The sequence below is a fragment of the Phoenix dactylifera genome, chromosome 9 (genome assembly GCF_009389715.1).
Source record: "Phoenix dactylifera cultivar Barhee BC4 chromosome 9, palm_55x_up_171113_PBpolish2nd_filt_p, whole genome shotgun sequence".
Taxonomy (NCBI): domain Eukaryota; kingdom Viridiplantae; phylum Streptophyta; class Magnoliopsida; order Arecales; family Arecaceae; genus Phoenix; species Phoenix dactylifera.
Window position 1 is genome coordinate 10,440,357 of NC_052400.1, and position 16,372 is coordinate 10,456,728.

Here is a 16,372-nt window from a genome sequence, read left to right on the forward strand (position 1 = left end):
GAGGAGGAGGAGGAGGAGGAGAGTTTTTGGTTCTTGGTGCCATGGTCCCTGGTATCTCGAAAGAGTGGATGTGAGAAGGAAGGACATGCACGAAGTTTCGGACATGAGATGAATCTCTCAACTTTGTTGTAATCTAGCATAATGTTTGACTAGCAGCTAAAGTTTCCATCATTGCATCATAGCAAAAATCTCAGTGCCTCGAGCTGAATTCGATAGCCCAACAAACACGCGTGCCATAAAAAGATTTAACCCGAGTCCGCCCCTCCCATGAGGTCTATACGAAACAAAAGTCCATGTGCATACAAAGAAAATCATATCGACCGGGCTTACTTTTTTGCCACATTACCTAAAAATTTGGAAACTCGAGAGCCATATTGGGATTGATCTCTGCTTCCTAGTAGATTCTGTCCATCTCGTAACTTAATAGAAAATAGCAGGGTTATTTAGAGGATTACAAAAGTTTTGTATTTATTTTCAAATACAGAACTTGGAGTTATGTGATACAGAGGTTAAGGTTAATGCACATTTGATGGTTTGTTCACACATGCTATAAGTTTCTTGGATACATACCCAACTGTTAGCCAGCACACACATTCAAGTAAATTAATTTATAATTTTCAGAACGTGGTATTCATCCGTATACATTATGTGCCTAGGTGATACACACCTCGCAAATTAGTTATTCAATGACCTAATATATTTCTCCAAGTATATACATCATATTCACCAATACATAGTATATGACCAGATGATACACACTCGTCAGTTTTTACACATATTGTAAGCTTCTTTGATACATACCCGCAACAATCCAATACACACCTTTAAGTAAATCGATATATAATTATCAAAATATAATAATAACGGGAATACAATCAATGATTAGATAATGCATATCTAACAAATTAGTCGTCCAGAACCTAATACATATTTCGAGGAGAAGAAAAGCTTTACAGATAGATAAAGAGAAAATTAACGAGCAAGAAAAAAGATGTAGACATACGAATAACCTCAACTCTTTACATATATATTGCAAGTTTTTTATTTTTATTAAGATATTACAAAACAAACAGACTCCATTAGTAAGGGAATTTCTGTCCCAAAATGATCTCAGGTTCCAACATTAAGATGTATATTGTACAAGGCGTGGCAAAGGAGGTAGCATGCTTCACATGATTTTCTCTTGTGCAAGCTTTGAGAGGTTTTTCGTGGGTACATGCCGCACCGCGTCATTGGCATGAACGGTGGATGATGCCCACATAAGCACGATGTTCCAAGATTCGTACTACCGAGAGTCTCGTCCATCAACGCACCTACAAGAATGGTCCCACTTGGTGATTAGACGGTGGAGGGTGAGCACCGGAATTTCGAATCCCTCTTTTTAACCTCCGCCGCGAGTGAGGGCCCAACAATTCCCAAATTCCCGATCCCCCATCGTTTTTTTCCACTCCTCTTTTCTTTCGCCCAAGCATTTGCAATTTTATTTCCATTTCTATCCCTCTATATATATATATGAGCAACCGGTTGCCGCTTGTTAATTGTCGCTTATCTTCCCTTCGAGCCCTAGAGAAAGCTACCAGTCTCAACGCCTCTTCGTCCCTGAATCCTTGAGCCCTCTCAGTCTTGGTTTATGAGGTAAAATTAGATAAAATTTCCTATTCTTTTCGTCTTTGATCTATCGCAGTTGTGCCGATCTTGGTGTTGTTTCTCGTTTCTCTCGTTTTCTTAGATTTCCTTGAGGTTTCAGGCAGATCTTCTGCTTCGGTTCTTTGTTTATAGATCTGTCTTGTGTCAGCTTTTGATGGGATCTGGGGAGTTGTTTTCCTGTGAGAAAGATCCGATCTTGGTGGATTTAGTGTGTTTGAGGACTCGGATTTGTTTTCTATTCGTGCTGATGGCATCTGATTGCGAGATGATTGTTGATTCGGTACGGGGGTGAGATTTTGTGGATAGAAAGGATTTTCTTGATATATTCTTTTATTTTAGTTGAGGTTTTGGCTGACTTGTTGGAATTTTTTGATACAAAGATCCGATTTTGGTTGATTTAACGACTTCAAAAACATTATTTATTTATTATTTATACACTGCATGTTGACAGTTTTTTTTTCTTTTGATTCCTTGTGCAGCTCCAAGGAGAAACCTACTCTCGGGTACGCTGGCTTTTTTTCTCCTTTAATTTCTACATATTATTACATATATTCCTCTTTAAAAGAAATTAACTTGAATGATTTGCTGCATGATATGGGATTGGAGAAGCACCTTTTGCATGGTTATTATTTTAATTTAGCTGTATCTGTAATTTTTGATTCGTATCCTACCTTCTTGTGGTTGATACAATTGATGGACGTGAGGGAATATGAATCCAATAACCCCAAGGGATAGTGTTTCAGGCATCCAAACAGATTAGGTTTTGGGAAAGACATTTTGTTCCCCTATTATCCTTCTTTTATGTCCATTCTCATTATATGATTCTCCCAAATCATGTTAGTGTGACTTTAAGTGCCTAATGTTAGCTAATTATTTAAAAGGAAAAATATTATATATCTTCATACGTAGAGATGAGTTGACTCTATCTATATATTGCTCTACCAATATCTGAAAAAGGTTTTCTTGGGCATTGGACATTAAATTCTCTTGTATCTCCTCATATAGTTAAAACCTACATCCATTTGTTATCGACTTTTTGGGCCTTCCATGCATCTTTCGACAATTTCTAGCCATAGGCATTCTTAAACAACTTTAGATGTTCAACATTGTTCTTGGTTCTTGAACTTATCAATTATCTCAAACCTGTCATAGTTATTAAACTATGGCCCTTTCATTTAGTTATTCTGATTTAACTTCTTAGATGCATCTATTATAATTTTAAGAAACATGTGGCTGATAATAAGGGAATAAATGAATAATGGATTACAATCCAGTGCAATAATTAAATTTATATTAGCATCCTTTATCTTAAAAATATGCCAGTTTTATTTTTTGATGATTTGATTTCCATGTATCCTGTTTTATCTCCTTTTTTTAAATTGTACTACTCCCTCATCAAGTCATGATTAGCGTCATCTATATGAGAGGCTCCAAAGATAGATCCCTTGACATGAGCACTCGGTGATGAATATATTTGTTCTCCTAATGGTTTCATAACTATCTTTCCGTAACAAGCAAATAATCTTTGAAGGGCATCACAAAAAAAAATTAACAAGTGGATTAGCAAGAACCAAAACCATGTGCATTTGTGAAGCAAAATTTGACATTTAGGCATTTATTCCATGGATTCAAGAACAAATATGTTTTGCTGAATTTTGCTTTAAGAAGGTAGATTATTTGATTCTTCACATTGATGAAATTTCAAGTGTTGTCTTGCTTTTTGAAGATTATTTTATCACTAGGGGAAGAAATCTATGAAAAAAAAGGAAAACAAATGCATCCATCAACTTAGTGGTGTTAATATTGGGGGTCTTCCTATGGATCTAGAAGGACTATCCACATAGACCGTTAATTTTTATTTTTTAAAAATGATTCACTTTTCTTTTCTTTTCTTTTCTTTCTTTTCTTTCTTTTCTTTTCTTTTCTTTTCTTCTTCTTCTTCTTCTTTTTTGCAGAGATGGTCTGGTTTGGACTTCACTAAACCATTACACCCCTACAATTAAATGCACGGGCACATTTAGCTAAATTTCACATTTTGATAGTGAATGCACATATAATATAGGGTGGACCCCATGTACAAATGTTGTTTTAATATTTACTGGTTAGGGCTATTGTGGGGACTTGTGTGGGCATGTATTTAGTCCTACCTCGGTTATGAATTGTGTAGATCTTAGTTATTTATGTAAGGCCAAGGAACCTAGATTAGTTTTGACTAGGCTTTTTGGACAAGATCCTAGATCATTATGGCTATGATCCAAAGATGTTCAAAATGGATTGTTTTTGCTGAAAGAAGAAAAAGAAAAAAAATTGTCTTGTGTTTACAAAAATGGATTTTTCGTGTAAAATTCCTACCTTAATCTTTTATACTCAAAAATTGAGTTAATATCTTGAGTTGCAAGTTTGCAGTTCTCTAAATCCTTTTAATTGCTGAGTTTTTTTTTTTGATTTGATAAATAAGTTTTACATATATCTTTTTTCAATTAGTGTCCATATGTCCATGATGCTAGTGACGACTATCTTTCTCTGTACTATTTTTCTCAGTCTATTGGATAGTATCTTTTGGTTGTAGGCTAAGTTATTTGCTAGTGATGTAATATTAGTTGCATCTTTTGTTATGGGCTAGTAGCCATGTGAGATGCTCCCAGTTCTATGCTGTCTTTTGTTTTGTTTTTTTAGTATTTAATATTATTCAGGATGCTGGTAATACATTATCAAAAAACTAATCCTAATACTAATTTCTCATGCAGAGGTACACGGATCAAGACCCGCAAACGGAATATAGCTGCACCTTTGGACCCTGCAGCTTTTGCGGATGCAGTGGTCCAGATATATCTGGATAATGATGGTGATCTGGTAAAGCTTCCTATGTTGAACTGTTTTTCAATTTCTTGTTACGAGAATATATCACAAATAAGCAGCAGAATGGAAAATACTAATTTTGTTGTGGCTCAGCTTTTAAAGTTGCAAAATTCCTTTAGTTTTCTGTTTATATAGAAGTTTGTGAATAGTTTGGTGGATAATTCTGAAATGATCTATGGAGATTTCCTTAGTTAATTGTCACAGTAGGTTTTCTTTACTAGTTATGCATGTGCGTTGGTTTAGATGATTCTCACGGGCTTGCTTTGGCAACGTACTGTTGGAATAGATTGATTAATTGTTTGCTGAATGTAAATTAGTTCTGATTGGCATCCTCATCTAATGGTCAATAAGTGGTCTTTCCTGTTGTTTCACTGTGTTCTTGTTGTTGACAGGAACTTGTTGCCAAAAGCATCGAATCTTCAGATCTTAACTTCTCACGATATGGTGACACCTTTTTTGAGGTAATTCGAGATATTCCTTTATTATGAATGTGTTGTAATTGCTTTGGTTTTTTCAGGTGCTTGCTTGCATGTCTGTGTGCATGCATGTAAATGCACATGAACTGATTTTTGCAGTAGTTGACAATATTTTCTACAGAGTTACTTTGTTAGTTTGTGAATTTTTTAGAAGTGAGATGCAGATGTATGAAGAAATGAAGTTTCTTTCAAGAAACTGTCAGAGAGTTCATGGATAGTTGCAAGCATTTATTTGAATTAAATCAATAGTTAAACTGTCCATTTGAATACTAAAGGCATATGAACATTACTAGAAAAGGTTTGGCATACTCTCACTCAAATATAATCATATATTCATGCATTGAAGATTTAGCTTGATCCATGCTATATCACTGTAGAACCAAAACCAATAAAACAACGACAACCAGTAAAAATTTTCCTCTTTTCCGCCTTTGCTGGTTGATCTCAGTAAAAATCGAGATTTGGGTACATAGTCATTACAGTATCAATTTGCCAGGAACTTTTTTGGAACTCATCTTTGTCTTACTTGTTTTTTATTGGGAAAAAATGAAGGCTGAGATCCAGAACCTCTGATTAGTATGTTGCAGCATTTAAGCCTAATTTTGATTGCACATGGTTTTTCCAGCTTTAAAAATGCTATAAAAATTGGGAAATATTTCAGGAAAGATAAGAAAATGAAAGGTGAGAAGACAAAGATGGGATGAGGATGTGGGACCAATTATGGATAGCATACAATACGTGGAAGGACTTACTGCAAGGATTAAATTAGGAGGTTTATGGATTGCTTTCTGTCCTGAATTTGTAAATGAGATAGCAGAAATCAAATTTCAGATTAAGGTCAAACAAAAGGCGTATAAAAATCTTCCCAACAGTTTTGGTGGTAGGGAAACATGGGGGGTATGGGATTCTCAACATTTTGGGTTGAATAGATTGACCTGCATAAGAAAATAGAAAAGAGAGAAGGCGCGCCAACCAGGCCACAAGAAATCCTTTCTTGCAAAAGAAATTATGTATTTGTTTTCGTCAATCCCTAATTGTATACTTTTTAGCTCTCCCTACAAGTAAACTAGGGCTCTTTTAATCAGAAAGTAGATCTTCTAGAGAAATCAGCAAGCAACCCATTGTCTTTCTACTTATTTGATTCCAATCAAGATCCAAAAAATCGGGTTGTAGTCTATACCCAACCAACCCTTATTGGCCCAACCAGGACTTCTAAAAGAAACAAATGAGGAAGGCTATGCATTGGTCATTGTTCACATTATTGTAGCATACCAGAGAAAAGACATCTAATTTCATTATAGAACTCTATGGTATAAAGAATTGATTAAACATGAAAAGGACTGATGATGGTAGACTTCTATTGCTGATCAGGCTGCCAAATTGCATTTGATTGCAGTCTTATGGCATGAACATGAGTCCAGAGAATGCTCCAGCATCGGATGGGGGGAGGCACACGGCTTAATGCACTTCAATAGATTATTATCTTTTTATTAAATAAACCCCTGGTTATCTACTTAAAATACGACTAAGGGTTAGCTTTCTGTGGCTTAAACAATTTAATGGAATTAGGCAGTAAGTTGGGTCAAAAACAAAACGGGAAGGCTCAACATGTAAACATGGCCGACTGCAATTTTTTTCATAATATAACATTGCGAAGTTGTTAGACTAAGATCATCTAATATGGTGACAAGGTTTACAATACTGAGTGAATTCAATGAATATCACTACTAATTTCATGCATTTTCATGAATTCATGAGCCTGATTAATTCTACATTTGATGTTGAAGGCCGTTATCATAGTCAGCTTGTGACAAGCTGCATGCCAGTTTACTGTTAGGAGTACTCTATATACGGTTGAGGCTGACTATGTAAAATATCATATGCCACAGTTGGTACAGAGTTTCAAGTATCAGTATAATCATAATGTTATTTGAATTATTGAAACTTATTCACTTATTATTGAATTTCTCTACAATTTTATTAATTTTTCTATAGGCTTCTCTAATCGATTGCCAAATAAAATCTTTATTATAGCATGTCAACAATGTCAACCACCATCACCGCAAACACAGCAAGCTTTCTTTTGCCGGTCATATTAAAAATATAGTGGAGATGATCACTTAGTTCAGATTTATGCAACTTCTGCACAGCACTAAGTTTAAGTTATCTTTGCATTTAGTATAATGATTTCCATTTACAGGTCACAGTGAAGCCATATGATTAAATCTAATAACGGAGATTGAAGTTCAGTCAACTTAAAGGGATTTTATTGCAATAGATTGATGCATGCTTTCTGTGGCGAATGATTTTACTTTTTTATTTCATATGAAGAGATGTTACTTTACTTTGAAATCTTTATTAACATATACTGCTAACTTTAGTTCCTTGTTGCAATCTATTGATCTTTTTAAATTACACCACATGGAAAGCCACATGTTGGGCAAAGGTGATGCTGTGTTGATTCTAGGTTGGGGGATGTTGTGAGTTCTTTAGTGCTTAGATATCAATGTTGTGGCAGTAACGAAGCAATATCTCCTGCCATGTGTCTCTGTTGGACTTAAGTATGTCATCAGTTAAAATGTTTATATCACTCTGATTTTGCATCAAGTTGATGCATATCCAAAATTTTGTGAATTCCATATCAACATCAAAATTCTAATTTTATCTTGTGTTTGACTGCAGGTGGTCTTCACTGGAGGCCGTACCCAACCTGGCACAATAAAGCCAGATGAAGGAGAAAGACACTCCTATTCTGTTTTAGATTGTGAGCCTAAACGTGAAGCTATCTTGCCATCTGTTCTCTATATACAGAAAATCTTGCGTCGGAGGCCCTTTATGATAAAGAGTCTTGAAAATGTTATGCGGAAATTCTTGCAGTCTTTGGAGCTTTTTGAGGAGAATGAGAGAAAGAAGCTTGCTATTTTCACAGCCCTTACATTTTCTCAGAAGCTATCAGGACTTCCACCTGAGACTGTCTTGCAGCCATTGCTCAAGGACAATCTTGTGGCCAAGGGGCTAGTTCTTTCATTCATTACTGATTTCTTCAAGGAATATCTGATTGAAAACAGTCTAGATGATCTTATATTGCTTTTGAAACGAGGTAAAATGGAGGATAATCTCCTTGATTTCTTCCCAACTGCAAAACGCTCTGCCGAGGGCTTTTCTGAGCATTTCACGTAAGTCTTCCATTTCCATCAGATATTCTTTATCTTTAAAAAGTTCAACCAATACTTTAAAGTGTACTTATTAGTTACCTATTGAAAATCTTGATATGTGCACCTATTGAAAATCTTGACATGTGCAAGGTACCCTAAATCAGATAATGTAGAGATTATTGGCAGTATAGAACATCTTATTATGTGATGTTTAGATGTTAAGGTGCCCTTTGTTCTGTTTACATGTAGCGGTGTGTTTCTCTGCATCTTGTTTGCTATGGGGTCATGTCTTAATATGCTTTACAACTCAGGCATATATTATCAATAGCAGACTATGTTCTGGGAGCATTTACTGTGCCTTTTAAAGTTCCAGTAGTGTTTAGGTCATTTCCAATTTGATAGTGATGAGGCATGGGTGGAGGAAGGATTTAACTTTACTAATTCTTTGTCGATGAGTGTTTCTCCATTTACATTATAATCTTCATGTTTTCATATTTTCAGAAAAGAAGGATTATTAGCTCTTGTTGAATACAATGAGAAGAAAATATTTGAGGTGAAGCTAAAGGAAATGAAATCAGCATTGACTACCCAGATTGCAGAAGAGACTGATATATCTGAAGTTATAGAGACTGTAAAACAACAGGTTAAAGATGCTAAGTTGCCTGATGTTGAGGTTGTACGCATTTTGTGGGATGTATTAATGGATGCTGTTCAATGGTCTGGGAAAAATCAACAGCAAAATGCAAATGCTGCTCTTCGCCAGGTTTTTTTTCTTCCTAACTTGTAACTTTCTTTAGTGAAAATTCAGTAGATTCTTGGTAGCTTCTCACATTTAATAATCCATTAATGATAGCGCATAATGTATATCTGTATCTATCTATATGTCTATATATATGTTTATGCAATGGATGTCATCTCAACCAGGCTTCATGCTGGTGCCACTCTGTTACTGTGTTACTATGCCCGATACGGTGTCCGGTTCGGCGTATCGAGTGCCGGTACGGCTCCTCCGGTACCGTACGGTATGGTATGGTACGCCATTACCTTGTATGTATGTGTATGCATGTATTTATGCTTGCTCTTATACAAGTTGACCTCTAAAGTCATCACTTCGTATTGCTAGCTTTCTATGAGCAAGGTCTACCGACCCGGTACCTGGGCTTGTACTGATTGGTGAGAGATTTGGTATGATACGAGTCCACACCATGCCGTTCTAGGGTGTACAGAAACAGGGAGAGGCGAAGAAGGAGAGAGAGAAGGGGAGAGGAAAGAAGGGGTAGAGAGGGAGAGTGAGGTTCGGGCTGTTACAAGGGAGCTTCGAGAGCTCTAGATTCAACAATGGGGACTGAGAGATTGAGAGGGGGGAGAGAAGTTCAAGCCATCGTAGGGGAGCTTCGAGAGCTCCGGATTTGACGATAGGGACAGAGAGAGACGGGGGGAGAAAGAGACTTACTTGTTCGGGACCTCATCGTTATCGTATGGTAGTGTTGTCAACTTGACAGGGATGGAGGGATCCAGGGATTAAGAGTTTTGAAATCCAACAGAGGGGAGAAGTTTTGAATGGAGGAGGGGCGAAGCGTTTATATCCTGAAACCGACTGCTTGAACCATGTTGGTAATCGACTGGTCCGGTTTAATACACCCCTAGCCGGCCGGTTCAGCACAATTTCACTAACCTTAGCAGCATGACTCACTGATATTTCATCGTATATTGCTCCAATCACTAGTTTAAAGGATCTTCTTGGTTCATGAACCATATCTTAAGGTTTTTTTGGAACACTTACACTTATTGTGCTTCATTTTCCATATTGCTTCAATTGGAAGCAACTTAGCACCATATCACCTTATGTGGTCCCATGTTTTTGGGTTTCAACTTTGTTATTGCATCACATTTCTTCGACCCATTTACCCATGTCAGTAAATTCTTGTGTTTGTGATGCTGCTTTAATCTGTGTGGCCATGGACAATTCAACATTTTGGCACTTCTAGCAAATTTACGACCTTGATCGCTTATTAAGTTTTTGAATTGGTCAACTTGTTATGCTGCTTTTCAGGCTTTCCTCCTTTCTCGTCCATAAATCTACCGTCCACAGCATGATCAGTCTAGCGATGTAGTGCTTCTTGCCTTTCTTGCATTTTTCCCTTCTTATCGATAAATCTACAATCTATAGCATGATCAATCCATCTTTATGGTGTTGAACCCTTTTTCCTCCTCCTTTTTTTAATTGAAGAAAAAGAAGGGGAGGGGGATGATGGTATAATAACCTACCAACTACAGCTTATCCATGTACTGCATGCCATTCATTAATTGTTTTTCATATTATTTGTATAAGTTTGCAAATGGATAGTGTTTATGAACTTTGTAAATAAATGCACTTCTAGTTTGTTCTATGGTTATCAAGGCCATGAAATTTTATTTTTGGGGCTTTACAATACAATAAGGATGATATACATTGTTAAACTTGCATAGCTCTTTCCTGTCCATGTTATGGGTTAATTTTTAGATGAAGAAAACTGTTACACGACAAAATGAATTTTATTAGGATTTCATACTTGTGAGAATTTTACAGGTCAGAACATGGGCCAAACTTTTGAATGCTTTTTGTACTAATGGGAAGTTGGAACTTGAACTCATGTACAAAGTCCAGATCCAATGCTATGAGGATGCCAAACTGATGAAGTTATTTCCTGAAATCATAAGGTCACTTTATGATCTAGATGTGCTTGCTGAGGACACTATTCTTCACTGGTTTCGTAAAGGTGCTAACCCAAAGGGCAGGTATGCAACTATTCCTCTCTTAATCCTTTGTTGCCAGTTTTTTGGTTATTATTGGACTAAGATTATTATTTATCTTGTTACATCTCATAGGATTTCTCTATGAAATTGTAAATTAGCAATGGCAAAGGGAACAAGAAAGGAAATAAATGTGTCCAGCCAATTGGCATGGAGTGTGCATGGCAGTGGATTGGGGAGGGTTGGTACCTCCATCAATAATTTAAATATTATATGCAGCGTGTGGCTTGGGGATGGGGGGTGCGGGCTCATATCAAGTGGGGGTCAAAAATAACTTCAGAAAACTAGCTAGTATATCTACATATGTATTTCTATATGCATCCGTGTATGTAAGGGGACATGTAATAGATCAAGAGAGAGAACATAAAATATCAAGAAGTTGCAAGTCAGTGGAGGATGGGAGGAGAGGAGTCCAAGTGGGTTAGTTATATAGCTCAAGAGACAAAACTTAAAATATCTTTTTTTTGAGTGAAAATGGAAGTAGCGAAATACTTCCCCCAATCCCTCAACCTTTATTAATCAGTACGAGGAGTACATGGTGTGAGGGACAAAACTGAAAATACCCAGTAAGAAGTTGCAAGTCAGTGGAGGGTGGGCAAAGGAGTTGAAGTGGGGGAGTGGAAAGGACAAAAGGGAAAACAAGAGGAGAAGAAGAGGTGGCGGGAGGAAAGGGAAAGATGGGAAAGCAGTTGGACCAATGGAGGGGATGGAAGGGTGGGTTGGGTTTAGGGTTTCTTAATTCAATAATAGGTTTGCTATGGTCGTCTCCCTTCCTTTTATTATTTAGATTACAAATTTAATCTCACACTTGATTTGTGCATCTCTCTTAGCAAACCTATTTGCAACTTCCATTACAAGTTTTAAGAGACCAAAATAAATTGTAGTGTGTACATATGAGAGTTTGATGTAGGTAGTGTCTATGGAGAAATATGAAATATGATCCTTTTTTCCCATGTCAAGACCTTAACAGTTCATAACCGTCAACATGAGCCTTCTCTGATCTATTAACTAGGCAAGCTTCTTGCCCTGTAGTTGACTTGTGGATACCGGAAGGAACATGTTTGCTAGATCGGGTCAATTTGGGTCGGACTAGGTTGAGTTAATGCTTTACATGTCCAAGTCAAACTGCTGGCTGTGGTATGGAGCATTTAATGTTGCTTTTCTTTGACAGAAAAATGTCTTACATAAACTCAATACCTACATGCACAAGCACGAAAGCGGATATATGTTTATCTGTGTGCTTGTGTTGAGAGAGAAATGATGCTGCAATTACAATTAAAAAAAGGGGCGCCCTAGCGCACGAGGTTCCCACTACTGCAGGATCTGGAAAGGGTTAGATGCATGAACTCTTACCTTGTATATGGAGAGACTGTTTCTATGTTTCAAACTTGTGACACATAGGTCACAACAGGAGAACCTTTCCATTGTGCCAAGTCTTATGCTGCAATTACAATTAATTAGGGACAAAGCAATCTAAACCAGTTGCTTGCAGTTAGGTCTGCAAGTGGATTAGATGGACATGTTCTGGAACCAACCTACCCAAAAATAAACCTGGTCTAGACCTAACCTAAATCATTTGAATTAGCTTGGATTAGATTATTGAAAAGTGTAAGGGATCACTGAAGGACCAAATTAAAGAAACTGATTTTTTGGATTATTGAGAAGTGTAATGGATCACTGAAGGACCAAATTAAATAAACTGATTTTTCTTTAAACTTCTGTGAGTTAGTAACTAGATTGTATTCTTGATGTTAATTTATATGCAGTTATCTTATGTTGAACAAATTTGGATTTTATCTATGCATTATTTAAATGTTATTTTCTTGCATAATATATTTAGTATATGATTTACCAATTTGTGCAAGTCTCTTGTGGTTTTGGATTATCTTTGACCCAATTCGACCTAAAAAATATAAAATAATCCTCATCCAACCTGATCCAACACATATGGAAATGGACTAGGCTTGGGTTCAAATTTTTGACCCTGTTCAGATATTTAGGATTGTATTATGCAAAACCTCAATCCAACCTGACCCACTTGCATCCTACATGCTGTGAAGGGTTATGGGCATTCCAAAATAAATAATAACAGGACTATGAAGTGGGGATGTACTGATGTGTCATGTGTTTGTTGTATGCCGTCAAGGTGATGATTATTTTGACTTAAAAAAAGAACATTGTCACGCACGCATATTGACATAGTAAAATGTGGTTTAGATCATAAACAAAAGGACTCATATGATGCATGAGAAAATATATAGTGCATCCAAATAAATAAGAAAATTATTACTGGTAAAATTGGATAAGTTTGTAAGTGGAATTTGTACATCTGGTCTATCTTATATTTAGCTTCCAAAGAAGCCAACGTACCATAACTTAGAATTGCAAAAAATGATCATGAATGGAGCAATTATCTCTGCTGAGAAAATGAAAATAATAAATTAACATGTAACACTAAGGAATGAAATGTTGGCCTATGTGCTAAGTTTTGAAATATAGAAGGGAAAACTAACAATTTATACAGAATAAGCATTGCTGGAGGAAATAAAAAGATGGAAGCAAGAACCTTCACTGTGGTTATAAAGCTTCGCTTTTAGTAAACCAACTCCAGAATTTTGTCCTGCAACAAAGCTGTAATTATTTCAGAATTTTTTTTTAAAAAAACAAAGGCCACTTTCACAACATTTGCTAACACCACATGATTACTTTATCAACACCATTTATCAACATCTCATGATTACTTTACAATCAAGATCTATGAGTAGCTCACAGTAGTGGACTTGGAAAATTCTACCGGCTGACATTATAGAATTTTTCAATACAGGACAGAGGGATAGGTTCAAAGAAGTACGGTAACAACGAAAACTTCATTCATCACATATCAACTTACTCAAAATAACAACATATTATCCACATGTAATTTTGGATATATAAATCCCATTATGATTCTAACAGTGAAGTATCTGGCTATCAAACTGCAATAATCGTTTGGCTAAAATATCAGATTAGAAGTTAAATACTTTTCTCAAAGAAAGACCAGGACAGAGTGTTTAGCAAAATATCCAAAGGCTTGAGAAGCATATTGTTCGATTTTTTTTTTGACAAGATGGTGAGATACATATGAAAGAGATGGTGGATCGGTTCTTTGTTTATAACTGGGTGTGCTTATTGTGCTGGTTTATTTATTTCTCATTTTTCCTCTTAGTTTCTTTTCGACAATCATGTGATTTTGTTGCAGGCAAACTTTTGTAAAAGCCCTGGAGCCATTTGTTAACTGGCTTGAGGAAGCTGAAGAGGAAGACTGAATGCGGGAAGGCTACAAGTGACGTTGGAGGGGACTAGTAATCTATGCCTGCTGCCAATTATTTACTGTGGGGTCTCCATGTATCAAGTAAAATTAATAACATGTAATCTGTGCCAAAATCATAAATCTCATCACAATTTTAAGTTATGCCGGCACCTGTTTCTGCGCCTGCACACTCAGTTTTTTGCTTGCATTAGAGCTGTATCAACTTCTTTGAAAGGACTTTTGGTGTGAAATAATAATATTTAAATTCGGGTTTTAGAAGTGATAATGCCAGCATCCATCTTTGTTGTGCCCTTTACACTCACTTGGAATTCGAAAGCCAGTTGGAGTCATTAGTTTGCATTTTTTCTCCTGCTCAGTGCCTTGGAGTATCAGTTCATTGAATCCAAGTGAAGTTTGTGCTCGTAGATTCTCATCAGATGGCATAAGGGGTTTCGAAGCTTTGATATCTCTTCTGCTTGTCGAGGTGCAGAACTGAAAAATGAGAATAGTCTCAAGTAATGCAGCCCATATCAAAGCTTGTGTATCATCTATTACCATGATAAACTACCTTTTTCGAAACTGTTATTCATAATCTTGAAAAAATGAATGATGTCTTTTTATTCTCCACTCAAAGCTTTATCTTTTACTATTATTTTCGTTGGGAACTCAGCGTTCGTTCTCAAAGGGGTTCCGATCCTATCCAGTCCCGTGGGGGAGAGGACCCATCCATACCCAGGATGGCTCCACTCCTCCTTTTAGCCAGATACAAATCGAAGTCCATTATCATATCAAATGAGTTATTTGTGTATGGTAGTTCATCAGTTTTATTATTGTGAGTTACAGAGAAGAAAAATAGAAGACTGAAGCAAAATCAATTGGCTACTAAATAACTAGCATGTTTGAAAGGAAATATCAAACCTTGTAACGCATGTGAGAGCAAGGATTCAGTTTCCTTTCTGAAGAATCTCGAGGGTTGATACCATAATTTTTAATTACGTATCTCCAGAACACAAATAGATGGACGAAAGAGCGCTGCACAGACTGCAACTCAAAAGACTTTGGATTACAAGTATGCATGTCTGGAAAGGTTCTCATATTGTAATCATTACAGTACTAGTCTTCTGCACATGAGATGCACTTGATTTATTTAATTTGTCGGGGATGTGAAAATAATGAATGCTTTAAATCAGAGTAATAATCATGATGATTATTTGAACAAACATATGAAGGATTTTTGAATTGTCCCCCCTAAAAAAAACAGCTGTTTAGGTTCTTGTATTTGTCTGCTGGTTCTCTTAAGAAGCTGCTAACTGAACCTTTCCTGAGAGCTTCATCTCGTGCTTTCTTAGAACCTTCATTTCTGTCAACAAATTATTTTTCAGTTACGTTTGATGAATTTGGATGTAATGCTAAAGAGGAGGTAGTTGCAGCCCCCTGCAGAGCACCATGCCCTTTAGTTTCAGGCTTTTTTTCATGCAACGGTAGGAAAGCAGCATTTATATCAGCATCTTGAAATAAAATGACTTCAACAGTTTATAAACGACATGAGCTGCCGTAAAACCCTCCGCAAAAAAAAAGAAAAGGAGCTGAACTTTTCTTTCTTGTTTTTGATGTGAGGAGTTGAACTTTTCAAAAGATATACATACATACATACATACATACATACATACACATACATACATACATACATACATATATACATATATATATATATATATATATATATATATATATATATATATATATATATATATATATATATATATATATATATATATATATATATATATATATATATATATATATCACAATTTGTTAACAATACCTGGGGTATGCTCTTCTTACAAAGGGTTTTGCTAGAGTAATAATTTGCTGTGGCTGTAGAAGAGGATAAATATATGTTTCATTTTTTGATCCAAAAAGAACTTCAGAAGAGAAATGCACAGCAGACGAGGTAATTATCATTGAATTTTAAGTAGTGATTATGTTGGTGATTATCACTCGTGTGCAAAGAGTTGTCCATCTGGTTAGATCCCTCTTCCTAATCAAAATCAGACAAATCGATATGAAGATTTGAGCTTTGTAATTACCTGGATTCTTCATAACATTAAACCAAAATTTGCAGGCATATAGAATTGTCTGAATTAGGGGGA

At 36.1% G+C, this 16,372-nt stretch overlaps 1 protein-coding gene across 1 annotated transcript; it reads left to right on the top strand.

Moving 5' to 3' along the window:
* Nucleotides 1–1,487: 1,487 nt before the first annotated feature.
* Nucleotides 1,488–14,505, top strand: LOC103705693 (basic leucine zipper and W2 domain-containing protein 2-like). The gene is made up of 8 exons (XM_008789512.3): nucleotides 1,488–1,635; nucleotides 2,127–2,150; nucleotides 4,395–4,500; nucleotides 4,899–4,967; nucleotides 7,665–8,158; nucleotides 8,639–8,900; nucleotides 10,707–10,915; nucleotides 14,169–14,505. The coding sequence occupies exons 1-8, from the start codon at nucleotides 1,631–1,633 to the stop codon at nucleotides 14,233–14,235; spliced, it is 1,236 nt and encodes a 411-aa protein (XP_008787734.1). The 5' UTR covers nucleotides 1,488–1,630; the 3' UTR covers nucleotides 14,236–14,505.
* Nucleotides 14,506–16,372: the final 1,867 nt, after the last annotated feature.

What these genes read in the sequence shown, in the direction of transcription:
- LOC103705693 (XM_008789512.3), top strand. An exon ending in ATGGTGACACCTTTTTTGAG is followed by an intron (nt 4,968 to 7,664) that starts GTAATTCGAGAT and finishes GTTTGACTGCAG; the next exon opens with GTGGTCTTCACTGGAGGCCG. An exon ending in GGCTTTTCTGAGCATTTCAC is followed by an intron (nt 8,159 to 8,638) that starts GTAAGTCTTCCA and finishes TCATATTTTCAG; the next exon opens with AAAAGAAGGATTATTAGCTC.